General features: G+C 38.6%; 1 protein-coding gene across 1 annotated transcript; it reads left to right on the top strand.

Moving 5' to 3' along the window:
- The first annotated feature begins 2,446 nt into the window (after nucleotides 1–2,446).
- On the top strand, nucleotides 2,447–9,994 carry GABARAPL1 (GABA type A receptor associated protein like 1). The gene is made up of 4 exons (XM_016128904.2): nucleotides 2,447–2,811; nucleotides 6,767–6,845; nucleotides 7,745–7,863; nucleotides 8,752–9,994. Exons 1-4 carry the CDS (start codon nucleotides 2,722–2,724, stop codon nucleotides 8,815–8,817), a joined length of 354 nt encoding a protein of 117 aa, XP_015984390.1. The 5' UTR covers nucleotides 2,447–2,721; the 3' UTR covers nucleotides 8,818–9,994.
- Nucleotides 9,995–24,301: the final 14,307 nt, after the last annotated feature.

The raw sequence follows: 24,301 nt of genomic DNA, 5'->3' as shown, positions 1-24,301 counted from the left end.
AGGTGATGCCTGAACTAAGCCCTGAATGATTTATAGGAATTAGACAGGAAAAAAAAAAATAGGATAAATTGTTTTTTACAGGAAGAGCCCTTGGGAATATCCAATGGCCAGAAACAAGGGCAATATAGGGAAATAAATAATTTAAATAACTTACTATATCCGGACCATAGAGTACAAAATAAGAAATAGTTGTATATTAGGCTGTAATATAAACAGCAGTCAGATCATGAGTATTCTAATTCTCCACTAAGGAATTTGAGTTTTTCTCAAAGACTACAGAGAATCTCTGACCACTGAATGATATTAAAAAAAGAGATGACACGACGATATATAGTTTTATTATATTTATTCGGGCATCAGTGAGTAATCCTCCTGCCTCTCTTATTCCCCCTTAAAAATGATAAAGATAAAAGTAAAGATTAATTAAGAATGGGTGTCAGTAATAGTGGTGATTTTAAACATGTCCACAAATTATTTAACATTCCTCCTATATTGAAGAGTGGGAGCCAAGATCTATTTACCTACTGAAGGACATCTTGATTGCTTCTCAGTTTGAGCAATTATAAATAAAGTTACTATAAGCATCGGTGTGCGGGTTTTTATGTGAACAGAAATTTTCAAGTTCTTTAGGTAACTATTGCATTGTATTGTAGAGTATGTTCAGTTTCCTAAGAAACCAATAAACTGTCTTACGAAGTGGCTGTGCCATTTTCCATTTCTATCACTAATGAATGAGAGTTCCTGAAATGTGAGTGTTTAAATATAGTGTTTTGTCTTTGTTTAAAAAGGAATTTTGAAGTATTTTTATCTGATTGAATATGTTAATTTATAAAATTACCTTTTGTGTAATATTTTAAATGCTTTGCTGAGAATATAGGTACAGAGCAAACTTTGGAAGTTGTCAGATTGGGTACTCTAAGATAGAGCATTAGCATTTAGAAAAGACTTGAGGCAGAAATATTAATGGAAATTTCATCTCCAAATTATTTTTCATATATAAATTGCTACCATGCTTAGCTATTTTTAAAATAAAAGTTAAAATCAGTATTTTAACTAGTTATGATTTTCAGATTTGATCAGCAAACAACAGTCTTAAAATGTTAACCTCCATTACAATTACTTTTCTCCATTGGCTGTAAGTTGAGAGGTTTAGTTATATTTGGGTCAAAGCTAAAATAAGCTGAAAATTTCAATTTGAAAATAAGGGCTAAAAATTATAAACATGCAATATGATAAACTAATTCTTGGATTTTCACACATAAAAGAATCGAAAGATGCCATGGAGAAAAATAATCAACATCAAGAAGTAGGGTTATGTAATTCATTTTCTTTGTTTCAATTATAAAAATTTCTTTTACTTTGTAGGTTTATTTTTTAAATCAGAGACACTGAGACCTTGATAAAAGAAGAAAGGTGACAGGGGCTGCCATTGTTTAACATAGTTTTCAGAACTCCCTTGCACTGGGCAAACCAGCTTTTCCGTACCCTTCTTTATCGTTCACAATTTCTGTTACCCACCCCCAATCTCTGGAACCACTGCCACGAGCTGTGATTAGAAAGGCCTTAGTCGCTTTGATTCCTGGTGGGAGATGGGATGGCCAGAGGGAAGCCACACTGGCATCTGGCCCACCACCCAGAGTCGTTTACTTCCCTTTCAGGTTGTACTTTCTATTCACTTTGGGGACACTTAACCAGTAATACTATCCTTGCATAGGAAAAAAAGAACATCTGAGTTAATCACTTAAATCGCTTGGTATTTTCTTTTCCATAAGACAGGCCCAACTTCTAAGTTAATAGGAGAAAAGTGAATCATTTCTATATTTGAACACGCGTGAAACCCTTAGTAATGACTGACCACGTCTCTGGATCTTGATTACAGTTGATACTCTTCACCTAATATGCCTTTTGGAATTCCTGAGTCACGTTTTGTTTATGTTCCTGCTCTAAGAACAAACTGTCGCATGGACCCAAACAAAATGACGACAACGTGAAGGAGGGGTCACGGTCGGAGGAAGCCAGCCTAACTCCCGAGGGGCCGGGCGGGCGCAAATGTAGGAGCAAAGGAATAAATGCAAACACGGGGCATTTTTCCACTGGCCAAAGACACTCGGGACCCTCATTTCTTCTTTCCCCAGACTCCAGATCCCAACAAGCTGGAACGAGCTGGATTTTCTCGCTGTTTGTTTTGGGGATCTACTAAGAAACAGCGAGGGAGAGGGAAGAAGACATCTTTAGAACAATTTTTTTTTTAGTTTTAAAACCATTTTTAATGTCACATTATCAATAAAATAGGAAGTAAAAACGGTTCCTCTTTGTAATGACCTCTATTCAGGAAAAGTTTAGAAAGAAAGAGATTTCGCTGAAACAGACAGTGTGCCTGCCCACCCCCGGCCGGCGCGGGTCCGGGACGCCGGGGGCGGGGCGAAGGGCGGGACGTAATGACGTCACAATACCAACGCGCCGCCGTGTTGTTTTTGTGTTCCCAGCTCTCGGGAAAAGCCACCGGGAATTCTTTACCTGGCAAATCCCCTATCTGTAGACTAGAGCACCCGAGATCCCTTCTTAAAGCTCTAGCAAACTGCGTTGGTACGGGAGCTGCCATTTCTGAAGCGATTCCGATCCATCGTGAAATTTCGCGGGGGGAAGCAAGACGGGAGAGACGCAATCATCAGCGAGGGAGGCAGGCCCCGTCCGGGGATCTTAGAAACCCTGCGGTTCATCATGAAGTTCCAGTATAAGGAGGACCATCCCTTTGAGTATCGGAAAAAGGAAGGAGAAAAGATCCGGAAGAAATATCCAGACAGAGTCCCTGTGAGTGTAAGGGGAGCGGGAAGGGGTAGGAGAATGGGAATATCGGGGGACGGGGGAGTCGTGATGGCTGCCCGAAGGCACAGAAGCCCGCTGGTCCTTAAAATTCCTTAACCCTGAACGCCCTTCACTGCGAGGAGAGCCAATGAGATGGACTTTCTGACTGCGGACTTAAAACCCGTATCCCCAGGGCCCGTACCCATCTTTAGAGCTGACCGCATCCTTAGAGCGGAGCCTGCGTTTGAGTGACTCAGCAGTATTCACAGGCTGTTGAGGTTGGGATGTGCTCAAAATGTAACCCTTCATTGCGAGAATGATTAGGTTGAGATACACATTTGCTGCCTTTAAGATTGCAGGGAAATTGTACTAGGAATAACTGATGCAGTGGGATTTGCTCCCATAGATTTCTACCTTAGCTGATTTTCCCTTTATCAAGTTGACTTTGGCCCTCATAGCATTGGGTTTGAGAGGGAAGCCCTTGGATCCTATCTTTTATTCTGTGAGAATGGCGATGGGGGAGGGGGTGGGGGGCGGGATGCCACAAGATAGACCTGGCCTAGAAAACAAGGTCATGTTCTCTGCGCAACAGTCGGGTTGCCTCATCATTCCTGGTTCTGGGGGCAGGTGTAGGGGGCAGCCAGCCTTCCTCCGGTACCTATTCTGATCATATTGTACTTGGGCACAATCAAGAAGGGCTGAGGCCTTTTTCTCTGTTTTGAACCCTGGTTTATGTAATTAAAACTCAGGCAAGCAGTGAGGAGGAACAGAGAAGAAATATTAAGGTATTTATGCATCCGGGCATTCTCCCTGACACCCCTCCCCCGCCACTTGCCTGATTTTTCTCTCAAGTAGGCTGCTCAGCAGTATTGAAAGGCACAAGACTTTTAAGTGTGGTAGAAGGAGCAACAATCCAACAACCGTTGGATTTTGGAGATGGAGGAGCAGAGATTTTAATGTCGTGCTCTTGATCTTCAGGCAGGGTCATTAAGATAAATGTTACATATAATTTACAGGTAAAGGATTTGCAATAATCTGATGTGCTTCTTGACCCACAGGTACTCTTTGGGCTAGCTTCCTGTTCAGTCCTTATCTGTCATGGCCCCACAGCCTTTTCCTATGAGGGAGAGAAAGTGTGAAGGCCATTCCATTTCCCGAGAATTGCACACAAAAAAGATGCTTCGCTAATTACTTTCCTGGTCTCTGGACCTTGGATGACTGCTTTAAAAGTTTCTCCCAATTCTGCTGACATTCTACTCTCTTTTAATATTTAAAAGTAACTTATTGATAGTACCATGTACCTGTGCATATTCTGAGCGCTGTGTCTGTCATCATAATCCACACACCGTTATAATGCCCATTCTACAGATGAAAGCTCTGAAGCACAGAGAAGTGAAGTAACCTAAAGGTTTCACATGGTGGTTAGACCTCACATTGCGACCCCGCTATTGGGCCCCTCCATGCTATAATATTTCTTAATTTCTAATATAGTTCTACTAGACACAATTCAGTTTTCATTGTGTACCTCACACTGTTAGGGATTGGAAATAGAGAAGTGAGCTGTTACCGCCCTCAAGAGTTCACAAAGTAGTATGAGACTGTTCCAGTAGTTGTTTGTAATTACAAACTGAAATGTACCTGTTCCTAATTCTAGTTAAAATTCCCATTCGTTTTCTTAAAACCGAGACCTTCCCATTTGAATCATCTGCATGTGTTCACCAGAATATTTCAGCAAATCTCCCCTCCTTCTATTTTCCTGCTCAAAATGTGGTGTTAAATGTTTTACAAAATCGTATAATTTGTAAGTTATTAGAACCATCAGTCGGATCTCATGGTCTCTCTAGTTATGTTTTAACCAGTGATAAGCCTCCCAATTGCTCCTTAGGTGCTCACCGTGTGACCTTCTTTTTAGTGACGCAGGAAGAAGAGCTCTGCTCTCTGAGTTCTGAGATTTGATTTTAGTTCTGGCAGAACCTTTAATCTTGCTGTGCTCAAGTGTCCTGTTTACAAAAAAAAAAAAAAAAAGAATTAGAGTACATGATTTCCAAAGCCCCTTTCAGCTGGACCATTGGTGGTGGTAAAGCAGTCCCATAGCAGTCCTGTACCCCGACTACTTGCATATCTCAAATTTAACCCTGACAATATCTGTAGAGCCACACACCTGAATAGGTGAGCTTGTGCCTGAAGAGGAGGGTTTCATGGGTTCTTGAAATCGGTTTAATAGCTAGTGTATTAAAAACCTGCAACATAGCAGGAAATTAAATTCCAGAACAACCCTAAGGAGTACTGGACACTTTTCATTTCACACAGAAACCAAGAACCAAACAGGCAAAGCATCTAGTCCAGGGCCCTCTGTATGTGAGGAGTGGAATTGGGATTCCTGAAAACCTAAACATTTTCTGGTAAATCAGGGCCTGTTTACCCCTTCCCTTCCTGTTCCTCTCCAAATCCCGCCTTCCCTGCGGATGTCTTCTTTGCGATTGGCTTTATTGCTCTTTTTCTGCTCTCTTCCTGTTTTCATCTCTTGATTGATTGGAGCTGGAGCTGCCCGGTCTTAGTTCCTGCTAGACACAGCTCTGCTTGTCCTGTTTTCCTTTGATTTTGTTAACCTGTCACATCCTCTTCATCTTCATTGTTGGGTCTTCACTGGTCTCTTCCTGAAGCTTTTCCTCCTTTGTTTTTTTTTAATTTTTGATTCACATATTAGCACCCTAGTTTTTATTTTTAATTTTAAGTGTGATCATGTTCCTCTGAACTTCTAGTATAGGATTCTTTTTCTCTGTAAACACAAAATAAATTTTTCACTGTTTTAATCTGTCCCCTTAAATTTCAAAGCTTTAAACTCCTCCCTCTAAACCAATCCTTATGTTTATATAAATCTGTATAATTTACATAGCTTTTTTACTTAAAATTTAATGAGTTGCTCAAGTTTATTGTATCAGTAGCATGATATTGTAAAGGATGTGTTGGAAAGTTATCTTCCTTTTACCCATTGGAATGCTGAAGCTCAGAGAGGTTAAGTGGCCTGTTGAAGATCACACAGCTAGTAGGGATACTCGTCCAGTGTTTATTTCTGCTTTTTTAACGTTTCTATTCTTCCCATATCTTCTATCTAGGATGATGATATTTTCTAAAATATAAGCTAAACCTCATGGTTTTATAGTAGGTTTTAAAAATTTATAATTTAAATTAAATACATATTATGTAACATAAATCTATAAATACTGAATATATTTTATAATATTTAAATTTAAATATAAATTTACATACAAAAATTTAATTTTTGTATAGTTTCTTTTTTCTTTTCAGTACAGAAATATATGACCTTTCTAAATGTGAAGTATTATAAAATATTTGTAAACCTTGAAAATCTCTTGAGATCCTAACAGATAATCAATGTTAATAAATGGGTTATTGTACTGACATCATATTACAGAATATCATACTATAAGAATTGTTTTACTACTGACTTTTTCACTCAATAAAATAGTATCTTGAACATATTTTGTGCAGTTATTCTCAAAAATTTCGACAAATATAAAATTTAAATTGTATTATCAATATCTTTAATAAATGAAATTTATAAGACATAATAAAACTAATAGGTGTTCTGGACCATCTGAGACAACCCAGACAATCTTTTTAATACTCTAATTAAATATCAGAAAGCATATATTTTATAGTATACCTGAGAGGTAACTCACAATTACTTAAAAGTTCTTTTTTTACTTTTCATTACCTGCTCTATCCATCCTCTTGTTACTGCAGTAATAAACCTATACCCTTATAAGAAAGCCCATTTCCCCATACATTTCATAAGAGATAAAGGAGAAGAAGAAATGGAAAAGTTTTATTGGGCCTAGACAAACTCACTTCAGCTAGAGCACCTGTTGGATGGGGAAGGAAAAACGCGAGGTTGGATTCTGTAGTTTTCATTCCCACTCTCTGCCTCTCCTCCCAGGTGATCGTGGAAAAGGCTCCTAAGGCCAGGGTGCCTGATCTGGACAAGAGGAAGTACCTAGTGCCCTCTGACCTCACTGGTAATGCTCTTCCTTCCCTTGACCATCCCCCTCCCTCAAAGCATTCCCAGTCCTTCCTGTATGCATGAGCTCGTGAGACTGAGAGGAAGTAGGGTTGAAGAAAGTGAGTGGAATTCTCCAGAGGGTTAAGTGATTAAAAAATGGTGACACGATTCTTCCTCATCACCAGTTTCTTTATGCATTTCCCATGGTAGGGTCTTGTTTGATACCTTATCTCCTCAAGCTATGTTTTTTGTTAATGTTTTGTAGATACTGTTTGGAATTGCAAAGAATATATTCATTCTTCACTTTGATCCTTAATGGAATAACCATTGCATCTAGGAGATACTGGAAAGATTTTTGTAGATATGTTGTTGGCTCCAGAATTATTAGTTTCGAATATCAGCCTTCTAGAAATTTTTTAGAGTGCTCCGTAAAGAGACGGCATTTAACCCTGCTCATTGCCCCAAACTGGGATGAGTGATAGTGCTAAAGATTACAGGAGTCCAGAAGACCTCTTCTCATTAGTTTGTCTTAGGGTGGAAGTGGGTGTGGAAGTTTATTTCAAATCAGATTTAGACAATGGTGGGAATGTTTCAGTCTGGATATACGTGCTTTGCCTTCAAAGTTGTCCTCTGGCTTTGAGTGGCTATCCTAACATTAGGACTGAAATGGGGTAATGGAAAAGAAATTCTTATTTTCTGAGAAATAAACTCTTCAGTGGCATGTCAGAGACTCAGGCTTCTTTGAGATCTACTTTTTGTTTCTACAGCTGTAGGGGACACTGTTGGGCTCTGTTCAGATGGTATGTAAAGGTGGTACTTGGAACAGGTGCCACAGAATTTTTTTCTGGGTCTTACCCTTCTCATCCTTTGTTTTATTCCCTCTTGCCTTCTTTTTTTAAACTTTTCTTCATCCAGTGGGCCAGTTCTACTTCTTAATCCGGAAGAGGATCCACCTGAGACCTGAGGACGCCTTATTCTTCTTTGTCAACAACACTATCCCTCCCACTAGCGCTACCATGGGCCAGCTGTATGAGGTAAGAGTCCTTGGCCACAACAATACTATCAAGTCTGCTGTTGCCCAGCTTTGTCCTGGTGCATTTTGATAACACACCCGGGAAGTGGGGCAGGAGGTGTTGTCTATCAGGATCTTCTTACACATGCTGTGTGAGGCTCTGGGAGATGAGATACCACTGTCTTTTAGGGATGGAGCAGCTACCAGATTTGATCCCTTTGAATTCCCTTTCAGTCTTTCCTTGCTAGAGTGTTTTCATATTGGATCGTCTTTATTGAAACAGCAGGAAATGGCATCTGGCTGTGAAAATTCCAAATAAACTGAAATTCAAAATTAAGGATATGTCTTTAAATTGATTCATCTTAACAGATAAACTCAGCCGGAGAGAATAATTTATGTGAATTTATTTGGTTTACTGTCAGAATCTAATACGAAAAAACTGGAGTAAAGGACTTTATCACGCTGTATCACTAACAGTGTAACTGTGTTATTCCTTAAAGGAGTTCACACAGGATGCTGCCTTCATGTGCCCCATTAGTGAGTCGAATGAACTTCTAATACTTCTAATTTTTATTCCATAGCATGTATTCCCTATTAGTATATCTTCCAGTATATATGTTTTGTTGTATCTCTATTTTCCTTGCTAGAATGAGTTTTAAAGGTAAGAACTATGTATGGCCTAGTCATGATCGTATCCCTGATATCTATGTGTATGATGTTCTCCATGAAGATTTTTGCCTGTGAACACAAAGTTTGCTTTCAACCACCTCTGCTTATTCTTTGTTCCTTCTTCTAATGGAGACTGATGACAGCTTCTATATCTACTTTACAAGGTTCTGTGAAGCTCAGAATTCTGGAGATGATGACTGTGATTACGTCTTGTAAGTTTTCCTCTCCTCTTTTCCCCTAGGACAACCACGAGGAAGACTATTTTCTGTACGTGGCCTACAGCGATGAGAGTGTCTATGGGAAGTGAGTGGTGGAAGCCAGCAGATGGGAGCACCTGGACTCGGGGGTAGGGGGAGGGGTGTGTGTGGGACTTGGGGAAGGGGGGGGCTCCCACCATGGAGGAGACAGAAGGTGAAGACATCTGGAAACACTATACTGCACACACCGTCATCATAATTTCACCTGCTCAATTGATATTTTTTGCTGCTTCCTCGGCCCAGGGAGAACGTGTGTCAGGACAGATCTGGTGGATCAGCTTTGCTAGAGGAATGGAGATGACGTAAATTCACAGCATTGCTATGAATTAATTTTTGTGAGATTTTTCTTAAAAGAGGAGATGGGCAAGTTGGGGCCAGAGATAATTGTGGACCAGCATCAACTTCCTGCTCTCCCTTCTCTTTGGGCAGAGATTCTGTTTTTGACATTTGCACAAGACATGTAGGGAAACGGGATGGGAATGTTTTAGGACTACTGGTAGTGGACCATTCCTGGGGACCAGAAGAGACACATAGCAGTTAAAGCATTGTGCCCCTGATCTCTCCTATCCATACCTCCTCCCCTATCCCTGTCATTATCTCACACACAAACATCACAGTACCATCCCAGTGGTGATGATAGACATCGTAACAGAAATTTAGGTGGAGCTCTCTTACTATTGGAAATTAGGGGCCAGGCATGAAGGACATTATGATTATGAAGAAGATAGCTTTGATATCATTAACTGGAACTGATGAAGTACTGAGCATCTCTGTCTAACCTGCTGTCTCTCTGGTACCCCTTATCCCACACCTACCTTGGGCTTTAATGAGCTTCAGCCATTTCCAGTTATAGGCTAAAGGGAGGTCCTTCCTCCCTGCTGTCCCTTCAGTCTCACACGCACAGAGATGCTAAGTGATGGCCAGCTGCTTCCCCCCTTGGGTGTTCATTTATCGCAGCTGCTAGTTAGAAAAGTTCGAGGGGGCGACTTTTAGTAATTCACGGGGATTCCGTTGATTCTGATTATTTTCACTTTAGGGGTTACGTGGGCGGGGGGGGAGGGGAGCAGGAATTGCACTCGGACATGACATTTCAGTTCATCTCTGCTGATGAAAAGGTCCTTCCTGTGGGGGAAATCTGTGTCAGTTTTGTCAGCTGCAGGTTCTTGTATAATGAAGTTTATGCTGTCAGGCTAAGGAAATAAAATAATTGCATACCTTAAAAACCTACTATGAGTTCAGAAATGTTATTTTTATTTGGTACGTATTAAAATAGGTGGCATGTGGAGCCTCTGAGCAGAAAATTTTGAGTGGGGTGGCTGTTAGAAATGATTGTTCCTTTATGGTCAGACGTATACATGTTTACTGACCAGGAGTTACCACCCGAAAGTGAATGTCGAGGTGGGAGGCGGTGGGAGGCGGTGTGGCCGGTGCCGTGGTGGTGGTGTACGTGATTCTGTCCCTTGCACATAGATGCTTTGTCACTGCTTTATGTGTTTTTCAAAGCCAAGAGTGGAAGACCGCCTACTTCAGAATATAGGGGATGGAAAAGGGATGTACTTATTAAAAATGCAGATGTCTAGGCCTTGTCCCAGATTTAGCCCACTCAGAATTTCAGTGCCGACATTCATATTTTTAACCTGCACCTCGTGATTCTGCACACTGAAGTTGGGGAGTGGGGGGCATTGCTCTGTACCTGGTTTTGCTGTAAGTCCCAGCCAAACCAATTCTTTCCATCACATCTTGGTCAATATGAGGTTAAAAAAGCAAAAGCGCCTAGGTAAGGCTCCTGGATTCTGAACAAGCTTGGTGCCTTCTGCCAGGGACCTATATGTGAGTGGGCAGTTGGAGAGCAAGTTATGAGACAATGAAAAACAGATTAGTAGGAACTCCTTTAAAGAACTTTTAAACCCATTATAACCTTCTAATCTCACCTCCAAATCTCTTAAGTGGTATCTGTCTTTGTAGAGTTTTATGTAATATATCAGAGTTACCAGAAAGGAAGTAGATGGTTATAAGAGATCCATAGCAAGATTCCACCCACCACCAAACCATGCCAGTGCACTGAATGAGAAAGGTAGGTCAGGATTGTGAGGGCAGAAAGGATCGATCCCAGCACTTACCACTTGAAGAAAATTTAAGAAACCTCTAGGAATTTTGATGTTGGCATTCGAAGCACTGAAAATGCACAACCATCACTTAAAACAGAAAAGTATTAGGGTGTTGTTTCTTCTAAAGGCAAATGGAAGGTAATAATTAAGATATGAACTATGTTTTGAAGTTAATAGACTTGCCCACTATCTAGGAATGAGATTGGATGGATGTTTAAAATATCACAAACATGTGGCAGATCCCAGTCCTCTATACACATGGGAACCAGTCCCTGTAGTGCCAGGGACTGACTACAGGCCACTATTAAACCAGAGAGGTACTTTGAATTTAGAGCCTCCCTCTCTCTGGGAGACCGTTGCTTATTTCAGTCCGACCTATCTAGGTTTTTCTATGGGAAAAACCTTATCCGTGGATGAGACATTACATAAATGTTAGACCAGCCCACTGATTTTATAAATCCATAAAGCTTAAATAACAGTAAATTCAGAGGTAAAAGCAGGCAGGATATTTCAGTGCTCTGATTTGGACATGATGCTCTTTCCTGAACAGAATCTTTCCGAGCCACTCCCATGTTTCTTGCTTGTCAAGCTTTAAAGCTTTTTGGAACCTCAGGCCATTGTGAGTCAAGTCTAAGGCTAAAAGCAGTTTAGGAAATGCCTTTTCACTAACCTAGGCCCCATGTCCGAAGTGAGATTGACTGACACTCTGATACTTCTTTCTAGGAATCAGGCTTGAATGATGTGTCAAATAAGCCCATTCTTCCTTAGGAAGCTGGTATGATGAGAGTGTCGGAAATGAGGGAGTCCTTAGCTTTTACCACGTATTTTTGGTAGATCTCATATCTATCTGTAGAGTGAGCTTACTCCTAGGTTTGCCAAGGATACTGTTGACTTATTCCTATGCCTTTTGCCCTGATTAGTTTATTCACGATTCCCCAGTGGGCAAAAATACTATATGGTCACTCTCCTTATACTTAGTATAAAATGGAAGCTTATCCTCACTATCGAGAGAGACGATGCCTATGCCACCTAGTTAGAGCATTCCCCAGTAGGCCTCTCCCCGGTGTGGGTGGAAATTACAAAAAGAATACCAGTCTTGAATGGCAGACTATTTTGCCATCTCTTCCTCAAAGCAGAATCGTTTTCTTCCTATAAACATTGTGCATTTTAAAAAGCTTATAGACTGTATCGTGAAGTCAGAGATTAAGATCGCAAAAGAACAAAACAAATGTTGGTTAACTGACGAGTAGTGGTAACTAGGCAGACAGGTGCCGTGCCTGGCAGAAGACCAGAGGCCACTGTGACATCGTCCAGTGTGAACTGCGCTCCCCTGCGTGTGCACAGGCCTCTGGCTGTTGCAGTGCCCCTTTGGGTACAATAGTGTCCGTTACTGCCATTTGCTGTGGAAACGTTAGGCTTAGTAAGCACATAATTCCACACTGTATTTGTGTCATTAACCACCAAGTATATAATAGGTATGGTATAATTTTTAGGGTGTGTGTGTGGGTGGGGCATGTAGACACTTGCCTATGGATACAGCACCAATTTATTTCTGGAAAATAAACTAGCTGAGAAATGAATTTCTAGTTTTTTTACTGTTACGCAAAACTTGTAATCAGCTATTCCTAGCCGTGTGGTTTTTTTTTTTTTTTTTTTTTTTTAGCTGTATTTCTACTCTGAGAGATTTGAGCAGGCTGCAAGAATTCTTCATTTTGTTTTGTTGTTGCTGCACGAAACCACCAATTATTTCCAGAAACTGGCCCGTTTTCACTCAGTGGTTTAGCTTGTCACTTCAGTGCAGCCCCAGAGCTGTGGCCTGCTGCCCAGCTCCCCGCCCACGGCTTTGTTTACGTAGCTGTGACAGTGCTCCGCTGCAGTTTGGTCAACTCAGCCTGTGGCCCATTATCCTGTGGGTGACTCAGGGCTGCAGAGCTTGTTTTTCTCAGCTCTTAATGCATGCTTGTAAAAAACAAACAGACAAAACCCAACAAACCCCCAAACCAAAAACACACGACAGGCATTAGAGTCCCTGTATAAAAAGCTGTGAGAGCCCGTAGTAATGTCAGCCTAACTGCCCTTTCGGATCGTAGGACCACTTAAAAAACATTCTTTTTTTTTTTTTACTCTTGCAGATATGGATGGGTACTTTGTAAATCTATACAACCAGATTATTTTCAACGTATAAAGTAACAAGAAGTTGTCAAATGACATTTCAACATGCCATTGCGCAGGTGTGCATATATGTCAGCGGTGACTAACAAAAGACTTAAGTCATTCTCCTGGTGCATTTTCAACATTGTGGACCATCTGTCTTGACAGTTCTGCTTTAACCCTGGCAGTGTATTTATTCAGATTCCTGTGACTTCTGATTAGAGGTGTTAAGCACTTAAAACTTGCATAAGGGATCCTGAGCTATTGGGTGGGGGGTCGAAACAATGTTTTCTATTTTTACGTTTCTAGTAGTCGCTCACATCATTGAACAAAAGCGTAATGATTTCACACTGGTTGGTATTCAAAGAATAACAGAAACAAACCATATTTTAGATGCTCACATTGACTAACTGCCTGCCTCCAAGTCTCAGCTCAGCTGTCATCTCAGGCCCACCCCACCCATCCTCTGAGATATTTCAACAGCCTCCCTCACGCGCAGCCCTCACATTCACTTCTACCTCGCTCTGCTTTGTCCTTGCTTACCACTGATCACCTAACGTCTTAGGTTTATTGTCTGTCTTCTCTCACCAGATCTGTAAAGCTCCACAAAGGCAGAAACTTTGTTTTGTTCACTGATTAACACAAACTGATCACAACAGTGCTTGACATATAGCTGATGCTCCAAAGATAGTGAAAGAATAGTAGCTTCTGATGGGACTGAAAATTTCAGTTCGGGGACTTGGTAAGAAATTCAGTTAAGAACTAAATTTCCATGAAAGCATAAGTTACAAAAGGGCCATTCAAAGAACTTTGGGAAGCCCTCGGGGCTTACTAGAAAGAAGATCTGGAGGCAGGGAACAGGGCTTGAATCCCAGCTCTGCCGCTCAGCTAGCTCTGTGACGTTGGCCAATTTAATTTTTGTATCAGTGAAATTCATCGTTCCTTTCCTGTCAGATATAATTACCTCACAGGTTGATGTGAATATTAAATAAATCCTTTGCCAAACCACTGAAATGAAAATGGCAATTGTTAAAGCTAGCTGGTAGGGGTGATCTCAGTTTTCATTTTTTTTCATTCATTGGTAATATTACAGGACTTTGATTGGCAAATACAGAATAGGGCGTGAGCTGGGGAAAATGTTGAGCTGGACATCTGCAAAGACGGCTCACGGACTTGATCGAAACAGCTGAGAGGGCGCTTCCCCTTTCCATTTCCATTAAACTCTCCTTGAAGATTGATTTTCTTGATGATGGTAGCGCCGTTTACCCTCAGAGATGCTCCTCCTGGTCTTTTTTTCTTTACCAGTAGGTAACACCTAGAGATAAGACAGAGTAGCTAGAACATTTTTCAGCCCAATTAGGCTGGAATAATGATTTTTTGAATTTTGATTTTTTTGGCTAAATAATTATAAAATATCTAGACAAATATTAATCGTGCTCTACACGCATTAACAGATATAACTCCCCTCCATGTGTACCACCCAAAGCAGAATGAACTGTGTCAAACTGCCTTCCCAAGAAGTGTGACGGCCTTGGCCCAGGTGTCTGCAGCCCAGACGGCTCTGCGTGCGGAAGCGCTTTTTCTCCCTCCAGGAGCGTGGCCCAGTGCTGGGAAATGATGAGCCCCGGGATGGCAAGTTAGGTGTCTATTCGCTTCCTTTTAGGCAACTTTTGAATCCCAAGGGGATGGATCCCTCAAGGACCTACACTTCTTAAATAGCCACAAGTGAGCAAGAAGGAGAATTAAATGGCAGGAAAAATAACAAACCTTTATGTATAAATCACTGCGCTAGATTCCTAACGTCCTCTCACTGAATCTTGGAAAATAAACTCTAGGATGAATGTTTTAATTCAATTGGACTTCTTAATTGGAGAAAGAAAGGTCGTTCCAAGATGAAATAGCTAATGTTGAGCTCTGCATAGCTAGTTTCAAGGCCGGGTCTGGCTGCAACCTTCATGCACCGTCTTCATGAAGGTCACGGCACTTAGGGCTTTAGGGACTCCATGTGAAGTTTTGATCAGATTAAAGGCTGAAACTGTAATGAGCTTCAGTTTCTCTTTGCGATGTCCCCCGTCCTATAGCTGAGTTGTTTCAGTTATAAACACACCAGGTAATTTTACACCTCAGGCCTTCTTAACAGTAGCTTTACCTGAAACGCACTTGCCTGTCCTGTCTGCCTACTGAGCTCTGTCCAGGAGCAGCCTTTGAGTGAAAATTAGGTACAAGGAAGAGTAACTGTAAAACTAAAATAACAGTGGCTTAAACACGATATTTATTCCTTTCTCGTGTAAAAAACTTCAGGTTTGGTAACATGCCTCTGTCTCCTGAGGCCCAGGCCGGCTGCTCCTTGCCCTCTGTTCTGCATCATCTGGGTGTGGTCCTCATCCCTAAAAGGTCAAAGTCATCATCTATTCCCTGTAATCAGGCGGAGGGTGACATCTAGGAGGACAGCTATAAGCCAGCTCCCTCTTAAGGAACTGTCCCTTAGGTGCTCAAGACAGTTCCACATATTTTTACCAGCGAGAACTTAGTAACCTGGCCACACGAAGTTGCAAATGGAGTTGGAGAACTTAGTCTTTATCATAGGCGGCCATCTGCCTGGTTCAAAACTTTATTACTATAAAGAACATAAAGATTCTCTTCTATAACTCCTAATAACTCCTTCAACACTCGGAAATTTGGTGACATAATTCTTGGTGCAGGTGCTGTATCCCATATCTCTAGACTTTTGGTAAAACACCCATACACTTCACCGTGTTGTTCTTTGTATTGTTTATTTTGTTTTAAACATATCTTGCTTCTGAAATTATATTTTAAATTGTCTGTGTCCCCAGTAGCCAGCTAGTTACTAGGAGTTAGTGACTGTTAAATGAAGAAATAAAGAAATAAGCATATGGATAATACTTACACTAAAAAATGAGATTTATCTATTAACTCTTAGAGCATATCCATCTGAGCTCTTTAGCATAATCTAGACACTTGTGGCATTATTGATTAACCAAGCAACTAGGAATCCCTTTATCTTGTTAATGACATGATTTTCAGCAATGTTACATGGGAGACATTATAAAATGAATTTAAAATATATCATTGTGAGGCAATTATTAATGAATGTATTTAACATACTAACTACATAGTAATAAAACACTGTAAATATTCTTAAAGTCCCAGAGTCAATTTTATTATTAGAATAAAAAGAGACTGAGCTATTTAAATGAATATAAGGCTAATTGCCCTGCTCTCTTTTCCCACCTTGGCCAAAAAAAGTCACAATGGCCCTAAGATGGGTGGGTATTAAGTAAAATTAGTAGTTCATTCGAATCTTCATCTTAATCCTTCTTTTGCTTATAAGGAGCCTGAGATAGAGATTAAATGATTTGCATAATGTTCCCAGTTTTAATTATTTTGGAATATTAATTATTGACATATTTATACTTTGTATTTATACTTTTTTAAAAAACCTACCACAGGGACTAGCAGAAGTAATTAAAGTAGTAGGAAGAGTCTTAAGAATTTGAAAGAATCTTAAGAGTTGAGAGATTTGACTGAGATGGCTTCTTGTTCCCTAGAACCCATTTTGCCCTTTTCCCATAGAAGTTGATTTTGTAGCCAGGCACATGGCTATCTAAAATAAATACTAAATTTTCCTTTGGTACTTGCAGCTCTGTATCAACATGCCAGCTACTTAACCTTTGCAAAGTTCAATTTCCTCATTGGTAAATTAGAAATAATAATGCCTGCCTCTCAAAATTACATCATTTGGTACGTTATTCCATTTGAGTGTGTGTTAGTCTTAAAATACTGTAACTTTTCATTTAGAAACTTCTCTCCTTCATTGTCTTGAGTTCCCGAAGACCTCAGTTGTTTAATTCATATTCATATCCCAGTACCCAGCTCTCAGTACAGTTTTATTAAATCTGAAACAATTGTGCGATACAATACAGTGATAAAGACTAAAGCAGATTGGGCATTTTTCAAATCTTGCCTCTTAAATACATATCTCAAAATTAACAGGTGAGGCATCCTTGGAAGCAAAGTTAAACCTTCAAAGACAAACGGATTGTAACTTGATAAGTGACTTCCTCATTGTTTCCTACTTGTTTCTCTACCCAGCTTCAACTAATGTCACTCTGTCCTTTGCTCTCTATGCTGTAGCTTCGTGGCTCTCTTAGTTCCTCAAATTCACCATGATTTTTATAAACTCATGACTTTCTGAAGACTTATCTAGAATATTAAGGTTCTCCAAAGAAATAGAACCAACAGGATTATCTAGAGAGATATATAAATATTTCTTTAGAAGATGTACGTGCCTACTCCAATCCTGCACATTCTTCCTAACTTGTCCCTCAGACAAATAAACAAGAACAGTCAAAATACTAACCACAGTTCTATCCTCAGGTTTTACTCTTCTTCCACTTGGAACATAAAATTAGAAATGCAGGGACTTATTTGGCAAAGAAGTACATCAGGGAACATCTAATAGGAGGGAAAAGGAAACAATACCATTTGCAGTAGTGCGGGCAGAAGCTTGTGCTCATCTGCAGTTCGTCCTTGAACAATGGAAACAATGACACTTGCCTTTATCTGGTGAGACATATCGGCAAGCATTTGTCCCAGGTACGTGACCACCCACACAGTTGCAGTCCTGATGGACACAGAGGTCACACGTTCCTGCAGGCAGTGTCAGCCTGAGTAGTGTTTATGTGCCTTAGACAGCATGACATTCTCTGACAGGGCAGTAAGGCAGGGCTGCAGTTTTCTCATCAGCAAGGCCCATCTGGAAACTAAAGACTGTTCTCTAACCATTGGTTGGTCAAGCCCATCCTTCAAGTGAAAATATTGAAACAGCATGGCTCCTTCCTAAAGACGTGTTTGGAGGATGAGTTAAAAATTGTAGGAACAAGGAGAAGCTCCATCTAAAAGCCATCAAGGAAGATGGAGGGGTGGTGTTGAGGAGACCAGTGGTGCTCAAATTTAAGAGTGTCAAAATCACCTGGAAATTTGCTTAAAAAGACTTCTTTGGCTCTACCCCCCAGAGTTTCTGATTCCAGAGGTCTAGAATGTGCCTAGAATTTGCACTTCTAAGAAGTGCCTTCGTGATGCTGATGATAGGACCACACTTGTCAATCACTGTAATAGAAAAATGTAAGAACATCCCTTGTCTAAAAGATACCCCCACTCCCTCAGTGAATTAGCAAGTTGAAATATGACTGAGATGTAAGAAACCAAGTGCATCGCTGTTATCTGATTGCTTGTAAAATAAGAGATATTTCTATTCACCACTCCAGACTTACTAATGTGAATTTCTGGGAGTAAATACAGAAAACTGGATTTTAAACGAGATTTTATGTATGCAGATAGAATCTCAAGAACCACAAGGTACAGTATTATACTTTCCAAAGAATGAGAGAAATTAAAAATGAGTATAAAAATAAGTCTACAATACAATGTATCTAGACCTATGAAGGAATAAAAACTAGGGGACTGTAATCCAGGATGTTTTTTGTAGAGCACATTTATTGGAGTCTAGCCAAGGAAAAGTATTTAAATGATCTTTTGGGTTTCTTTTCATCTTCGAATCATTTTATTTTAAAACTTGGATAATATTGGTGTGTTGTAACATACATAAGTCTGCTATAATGTGGGGAGTTTTGTTTGTTCATTCTTGAGCAAAATAACCTGGATCTTTATAACTACAGTCACTTAAAGTCACCATCCGTCCTACTTAACGGGGTTAGACTACATGGTATTTCTATTCCTGGCTGTACATTAGCATCAGTGGCAAGCTTTTAAAAATTACAGATACCAGGGCTCCACTTCATTCCTGGGCATCTTTACTTTTTACAAATCCCTCAAGTGATCCCTGGGGCCAGGGCTGTAAACAACTCAACTGGATGCTTTTTCTTTACCAAACTCATCTGTACCAGTTCTGGAAATAGGAGCGTCTCTTCTGAATTTGATTCATTTTTTTACTAAGTAAGAGACATAAAATAATTCTTGTCAGCTCCATATTTCCTTCTCCATCGTATTTTTTCTCTCTTTTTTTTAATTTTTAATTAAGTTTTTTGGGGTAACATTGGTTAATACAATTCTATAATTTTCAGGTATACATTATCATTTGACATCTATATATTCTATTGTGTATTTACCACCCCAAATCCAGTTTTCTTCAGCTACCATATATTTGATCCCCTTTACCCACATCACTCTTCCTCTATCCATCAATTCTCAAGGTGCTAGGGAATCTAATACGATCCCAGTCAGTGAATTAGATTTCTGCTACAGACCAGAAGAGGCTATAGCATGAAGCTTCTTGTATATCTTTAAAGATATAAGCCACCTGTCTTCTGCCCACAATGACTTTGATGCTATTTTGATCTGACTAAAAACTTTGATGAGGTAACTTTTAAACCCTGACCTTTACCTCCTACGGCATCACAGCTGGGTTTTTGAAACAATTATGTTCATTTCACTGATGGCCACAAGGTGGCGGGCCAGATCCGTTATTCAGCTTCCTAACTGGTTGCAGCAATCATTTTCCCAAGGGTGTGTCACGTTTCTGTAAACAAAGACCGTTTAATTTTAAGACTAGATGGAAATATGAGAGATCCTCTTGTTCATTGATTGTCAACTTTTTTTATCTTCTAACAGAAAGAGACGTATTACACATTTTTCATTTTTTTTTTCTGACTTTCTAGTGTCTCAGAATCTAGAGAAAATATGAATGCTCTTATCTCAGACTCATGGAAATACTCTGTTAAAAAAGCTAACAATGGTACATCTCCAAGAAAGGAAATACAAGCACATTTAAAAAAAATAATATAACATAAATCAGTTTTTTCATTTGTTTTTGTTTGAGTTACCTAAGAAGTTGGCAAAAAGGGGGCGAGGGGCCAAATAAAGATTTATAAGAAGGAAAAAGCAAAATGCTTAATGTTTTATCTCAATTTGTACACCTCTAAGACTATTTTCCTTTATAAAAAGTGAAGTTTTGTTGCTAGACTATCACTGCAATCCAAAAGGCAGGTACTGATTATAAATCCCTTTAAATGTCTCAGAACTGACTTTGCTCTCATTTCCTCATTCTATAGGTTGTTGAAAATTAATGTAAAACTTCCCCGATATGACAGTAGATAAGAGTAGGATGAAGCAGGGAAAAGGAAAAGGAAGTGAACACTTTCTGAGCATCTTTTTTCAAATGTGCTGTACTCTTTGTTTAGGAGGTTAAGCTTTCAAATAAGGCTAAAAAAATCTAGAACTACATTTTTGTATTGTTTTCAAAAAGAAAAACGTAAATAATAATAATAATAATAATAATAATAATAATAATAATAATAAAACCTCTGTGGGCACAAAATGTACACCTAAGTAATGTTTATAATCATTAGATCTACTAAAGAGATAGCATATATACAATAGTCCTCTGCTTATCTACCTAACCTCATACGTCATACGTCATTTGCCCTCTCACTAATTAAACTTGAACCATGCTAGTACTCTATCTGTTTCTGGAACTACACTAACCAATTTCCTGTTTCAGGGGCTGTGCACATGGTGGCATGTTCTGCTGAATTTCTCCTCTTCAGTTCTGTATGTCCAGCTCATCTTATACTTCGTCTTAGCTTAAATATTACAATCTCATTTCACCCAGTCAGACATTGTAGGGTCCCTCCACTATTGTTCTGAATCTCAAACCATTTTTTGTTTCATTTCTAACTCTAATTTGAACTCTATTTTTTCATTTGCCTTTCTACTTAGAGTTTATTATTTCTTCTATTAGGAAGAATATAGTGTCCATTAATCCAGAAACCATTGTCTAGTTTTCATTCATTCAATAATTATGTCACGTGAATATTTAAGTTGTGCCTACTACGTGTCAGTTATTATGCAATTAAGCACACAATAAATATGTTTTAAATAACAGTATCTCTTTAGAAGATTTTCTATATATAAATTGAGAAGTAAATAGTAAGAGTTCAGAACTCTTGAATTTTCCTAAGTAGACAATTTTATTTGAATGTAAATGGGAAAGAAACTTGATAGAAAAGCCTCTTAAGTAAAATTATATATATATATAAATAATAACATTCACTGACTTAATGATTTATATATGTGGACCACATATCACAGGACCAGAAATATCTTTGCATAGAACCAAAATAATCTAGCATACAACATTAGTTTTAAAAAGTGACAACTAGAAATCTGGTGAAGTGAGACAAAACCAACCCATCTGGGATCTAAATTAGAGAGATTTTCTAACCTTAACATATGACTGTAATGACCTTTTCTTAACGTTAGAATTTTGTGAATTAGATCTGACAAAGAATAACAGTGAGTTGAAGATTGCATCTGTAGTTTCTGAGCCTGATATTTTTTCAGTTTATCCACCAATTCAGGCCTTCGAAACTTCAAAAGTGAGTCTTGGACACTCGCCTAATTATTACTTAGTTGTTCGAGAAGCTCAAGAATTCTGGAAGGCCTGATGAGGGAGATTAGCCATCACGAAAGTTTTTCCTGTTATTGTATTCTTGTTTTTGCCGTAACTAGGCACTTAACTATTTTAACATGATTTAACAAAAAAAGATCCAAAGATATTGATCTGATATCATGGGATTAGACTAACTTTCTACCAGACCAATGAATTAGCATAAAGAAAGGAGAAAAAAAGGCAGATAACATATTAATATATTCAAAGTAAGAACATATATCATATAGTGGGCAAGTTTGGTACTAAAAACAAGTACCTATATAACTCATCTTTAGTAGTAAGAATTCTAAGAAACCCACGTACTGTGAAGATGACAGAATTGCTTTTTATGTCTGGGCAAAAAGTGTGACCCCTCTGAGGCTGATATCAGTTCAGCTCCACCATTTCTAGTCTATGAGTTAGTGTGATCATGGATTCTGATGTTGACAGCTGATCTACCATCTCTCCTCCCTTCTATTATCACTGTAATACAATTTCTTTAATAAAACTTTCAATTTTGTCAATTTCAAGTGAATTAATTTCCTCCCACTAAAATTATGAAACCATATAGTTAGGTAAGCAGCAATACTATATGTGTTTCTTATGTATCATTTCTACATCTATTGCCACAGTAACCACTTTAGAAGAAAATTACGCAAGTGGGCCATCAATGTGTTCTGGGATGCTCATTTCTACCTTCTCAATGTCTTTTATTTTTTTCCTCTACATTTATCCTTTAGCTTCACGTCATGATCTTATTTCTTACCAAGACTAGCTCAGTAGAGCAGCTCTTCAGTTATGTTCTCCATACCCAGCGACTGATGGAGAGAAAAGTATTTTTATATTGTTTAACTTTCTGTTATGGAAAAATTTTAAACATTAAATAGCATAGAGACAATAGTTCGATGAATTGTCCTGTGCCCATCACTCAGCTTTAACAAACCTCAACTCTCCAGTCCAGATGAGTTTGAAATTCCACATAGCATATGATTTCATCTGTGAATTTTCAGTGTAAGTCTCTATAAGGCAAACACATTTTTATAACATAATCTTTATGTCAACAATAAATTTAAAAAAAAACAATAATTTTTTAATATCAGCTACCTTATCAGTGTTCACATTTGCTGGATTGTTTCATATTTTTAAGCAGATTAAATAAGGATTCACCAATGTGACTGGTTGATACATCCTTATTTTTGTTGTTGTTGCTGCTCTTTATGTCACTGAAGAAAGTTAATTGTTTGTCCTTTAGGGTTTTTTACAGTTCTAGCTTTGCTGATCTTCTGTATTGTTGTTGGGCATGTTTTGTTTTCTCTATTTCTTATATATTGATAGCAAGATACTTGATAAGATAGTGATTGAATTTATTTTGGGAGGATAAAAAACCCTACTGTTTTATAATAAGTGTTGTGTACTTGCGTTCAGAGATATTTAATACTTAATGTGTCATTTTTGTAATGTTAGCAACAATTGATAATCATTAACTACATCCATAATTCACTGTTCATGGCAAAATAGTGCTATTTTAATTCAAGCATCTCTTTTCATTCACTGGCTGAAATATTTCTATAAATAGTTAATGTCACCTCATCAATTATTAGGTTAATCTATATTACAGATTATATAGAAAAAAATTTGCTGGAGAAATACTTGATATTTTTTTTTCCAGTTTTTTAGCTAATGAGTAAGCTCAGAAGGGGAGGGATCTTTACTTTTATAAAATACGAATTAATTTCAAACTTACAGAAAAAGTTGCAAGAATGGTACAAAGAATTAGTAGTCTTAACCCAAATCCTTCACATGTTAACTAGACAGAATTAAACAGTCCCAGAAGACTTTGTTCAAAGCTAATGCAATAGGGGAGAGAGATTGAATTCAACTCTGGAGAAACAAGGTGGAAGAGATTTTAAGAGCTGGAGCGAGCTAGTGAAAAAGTACTGGAGAACATTAGCAGAGTGTTGGTCAATGTGACGAGGCCATCTGTGGCCTCATAAGAAATAGAATTATTCGATAAAGTTGTTGAAAATTGATTTTCAGCTTGATGACTATTCAAAAGTCCAACTTATTGTATTCTATAACATGATGACTATAATTAGGCACACAGGAGGTACAAAGAACTTTGCTTTAATAGCTCAGTTGTTGAATTTTTATTTCTTTAAGTTGTTCTATTACAGAGCATCTTTTAAAAATAAAATAAAAAATGAGTAATAACTTTAGTTTACCCATACCGAAAGCTTTGGAATTATTAAACTGGAAATGACAATGAGCTGGGGTTTCTCTTATAGCTATAATTTTCTATGGGTTCTACATGTACCATTCTAGTAAGCTCCATCCTTTGTTCATTCTGTACAACTTGTTCTCAAATTAAATGTAAAGAGTAAAACACTATGCTTTACCAATGTCCCTATTTTACTATAGCAGAAACAATATACTAATGACAGAAGAATTACACACTGTATTCAGGCTTAGTACGAAGCGTCAGCTCTTTCCACCTCACGGTACCTCATCTACTACCCTCTTCTTCTCTAAATGTTTTCCTTCCCAGATGGTCATTCTAAACCAAAAACAGTAGTGGCTTTTCAGAGTTCAGCTTTTTACTCTGGTATGTATCTTCATGGAGATTTTTTAAAAGGAGGGTACTTACAATATTAACATATGATGGAAATTTGTCCAGAAGGGGTGTTTAAGGTTATAGCAACCCTTGTGAATATAAGATTATTCAGAATACTCTAAGTGCTGTAAAATTCAGGAGCACTGTTGTCAACAGACTCTGAAGAGAAATAGATGCTCTATTTTTGTAACAGA

This window comes from Rousettus aegyptiacus, unplaced genomic scaffold (genome assembly GCF_014176215.1).
Source record: "Rousettus aegyptiacus isolate mRouAeg1 unplaced genomic scaffold, mRouAeg1.p scaffold_m13_p_2, whole genome shotgun sequence".
Classification (NCBI taxonomy): Eukaryota; Metazoa; Chordata; class Mammalia; order Chiroptera; family Pteropodidae; genus Rousettus; species Rousettus aegyptiacus.
This window is presented reverse-complemented; position numbering and strand designations above follow the sequence as displayed.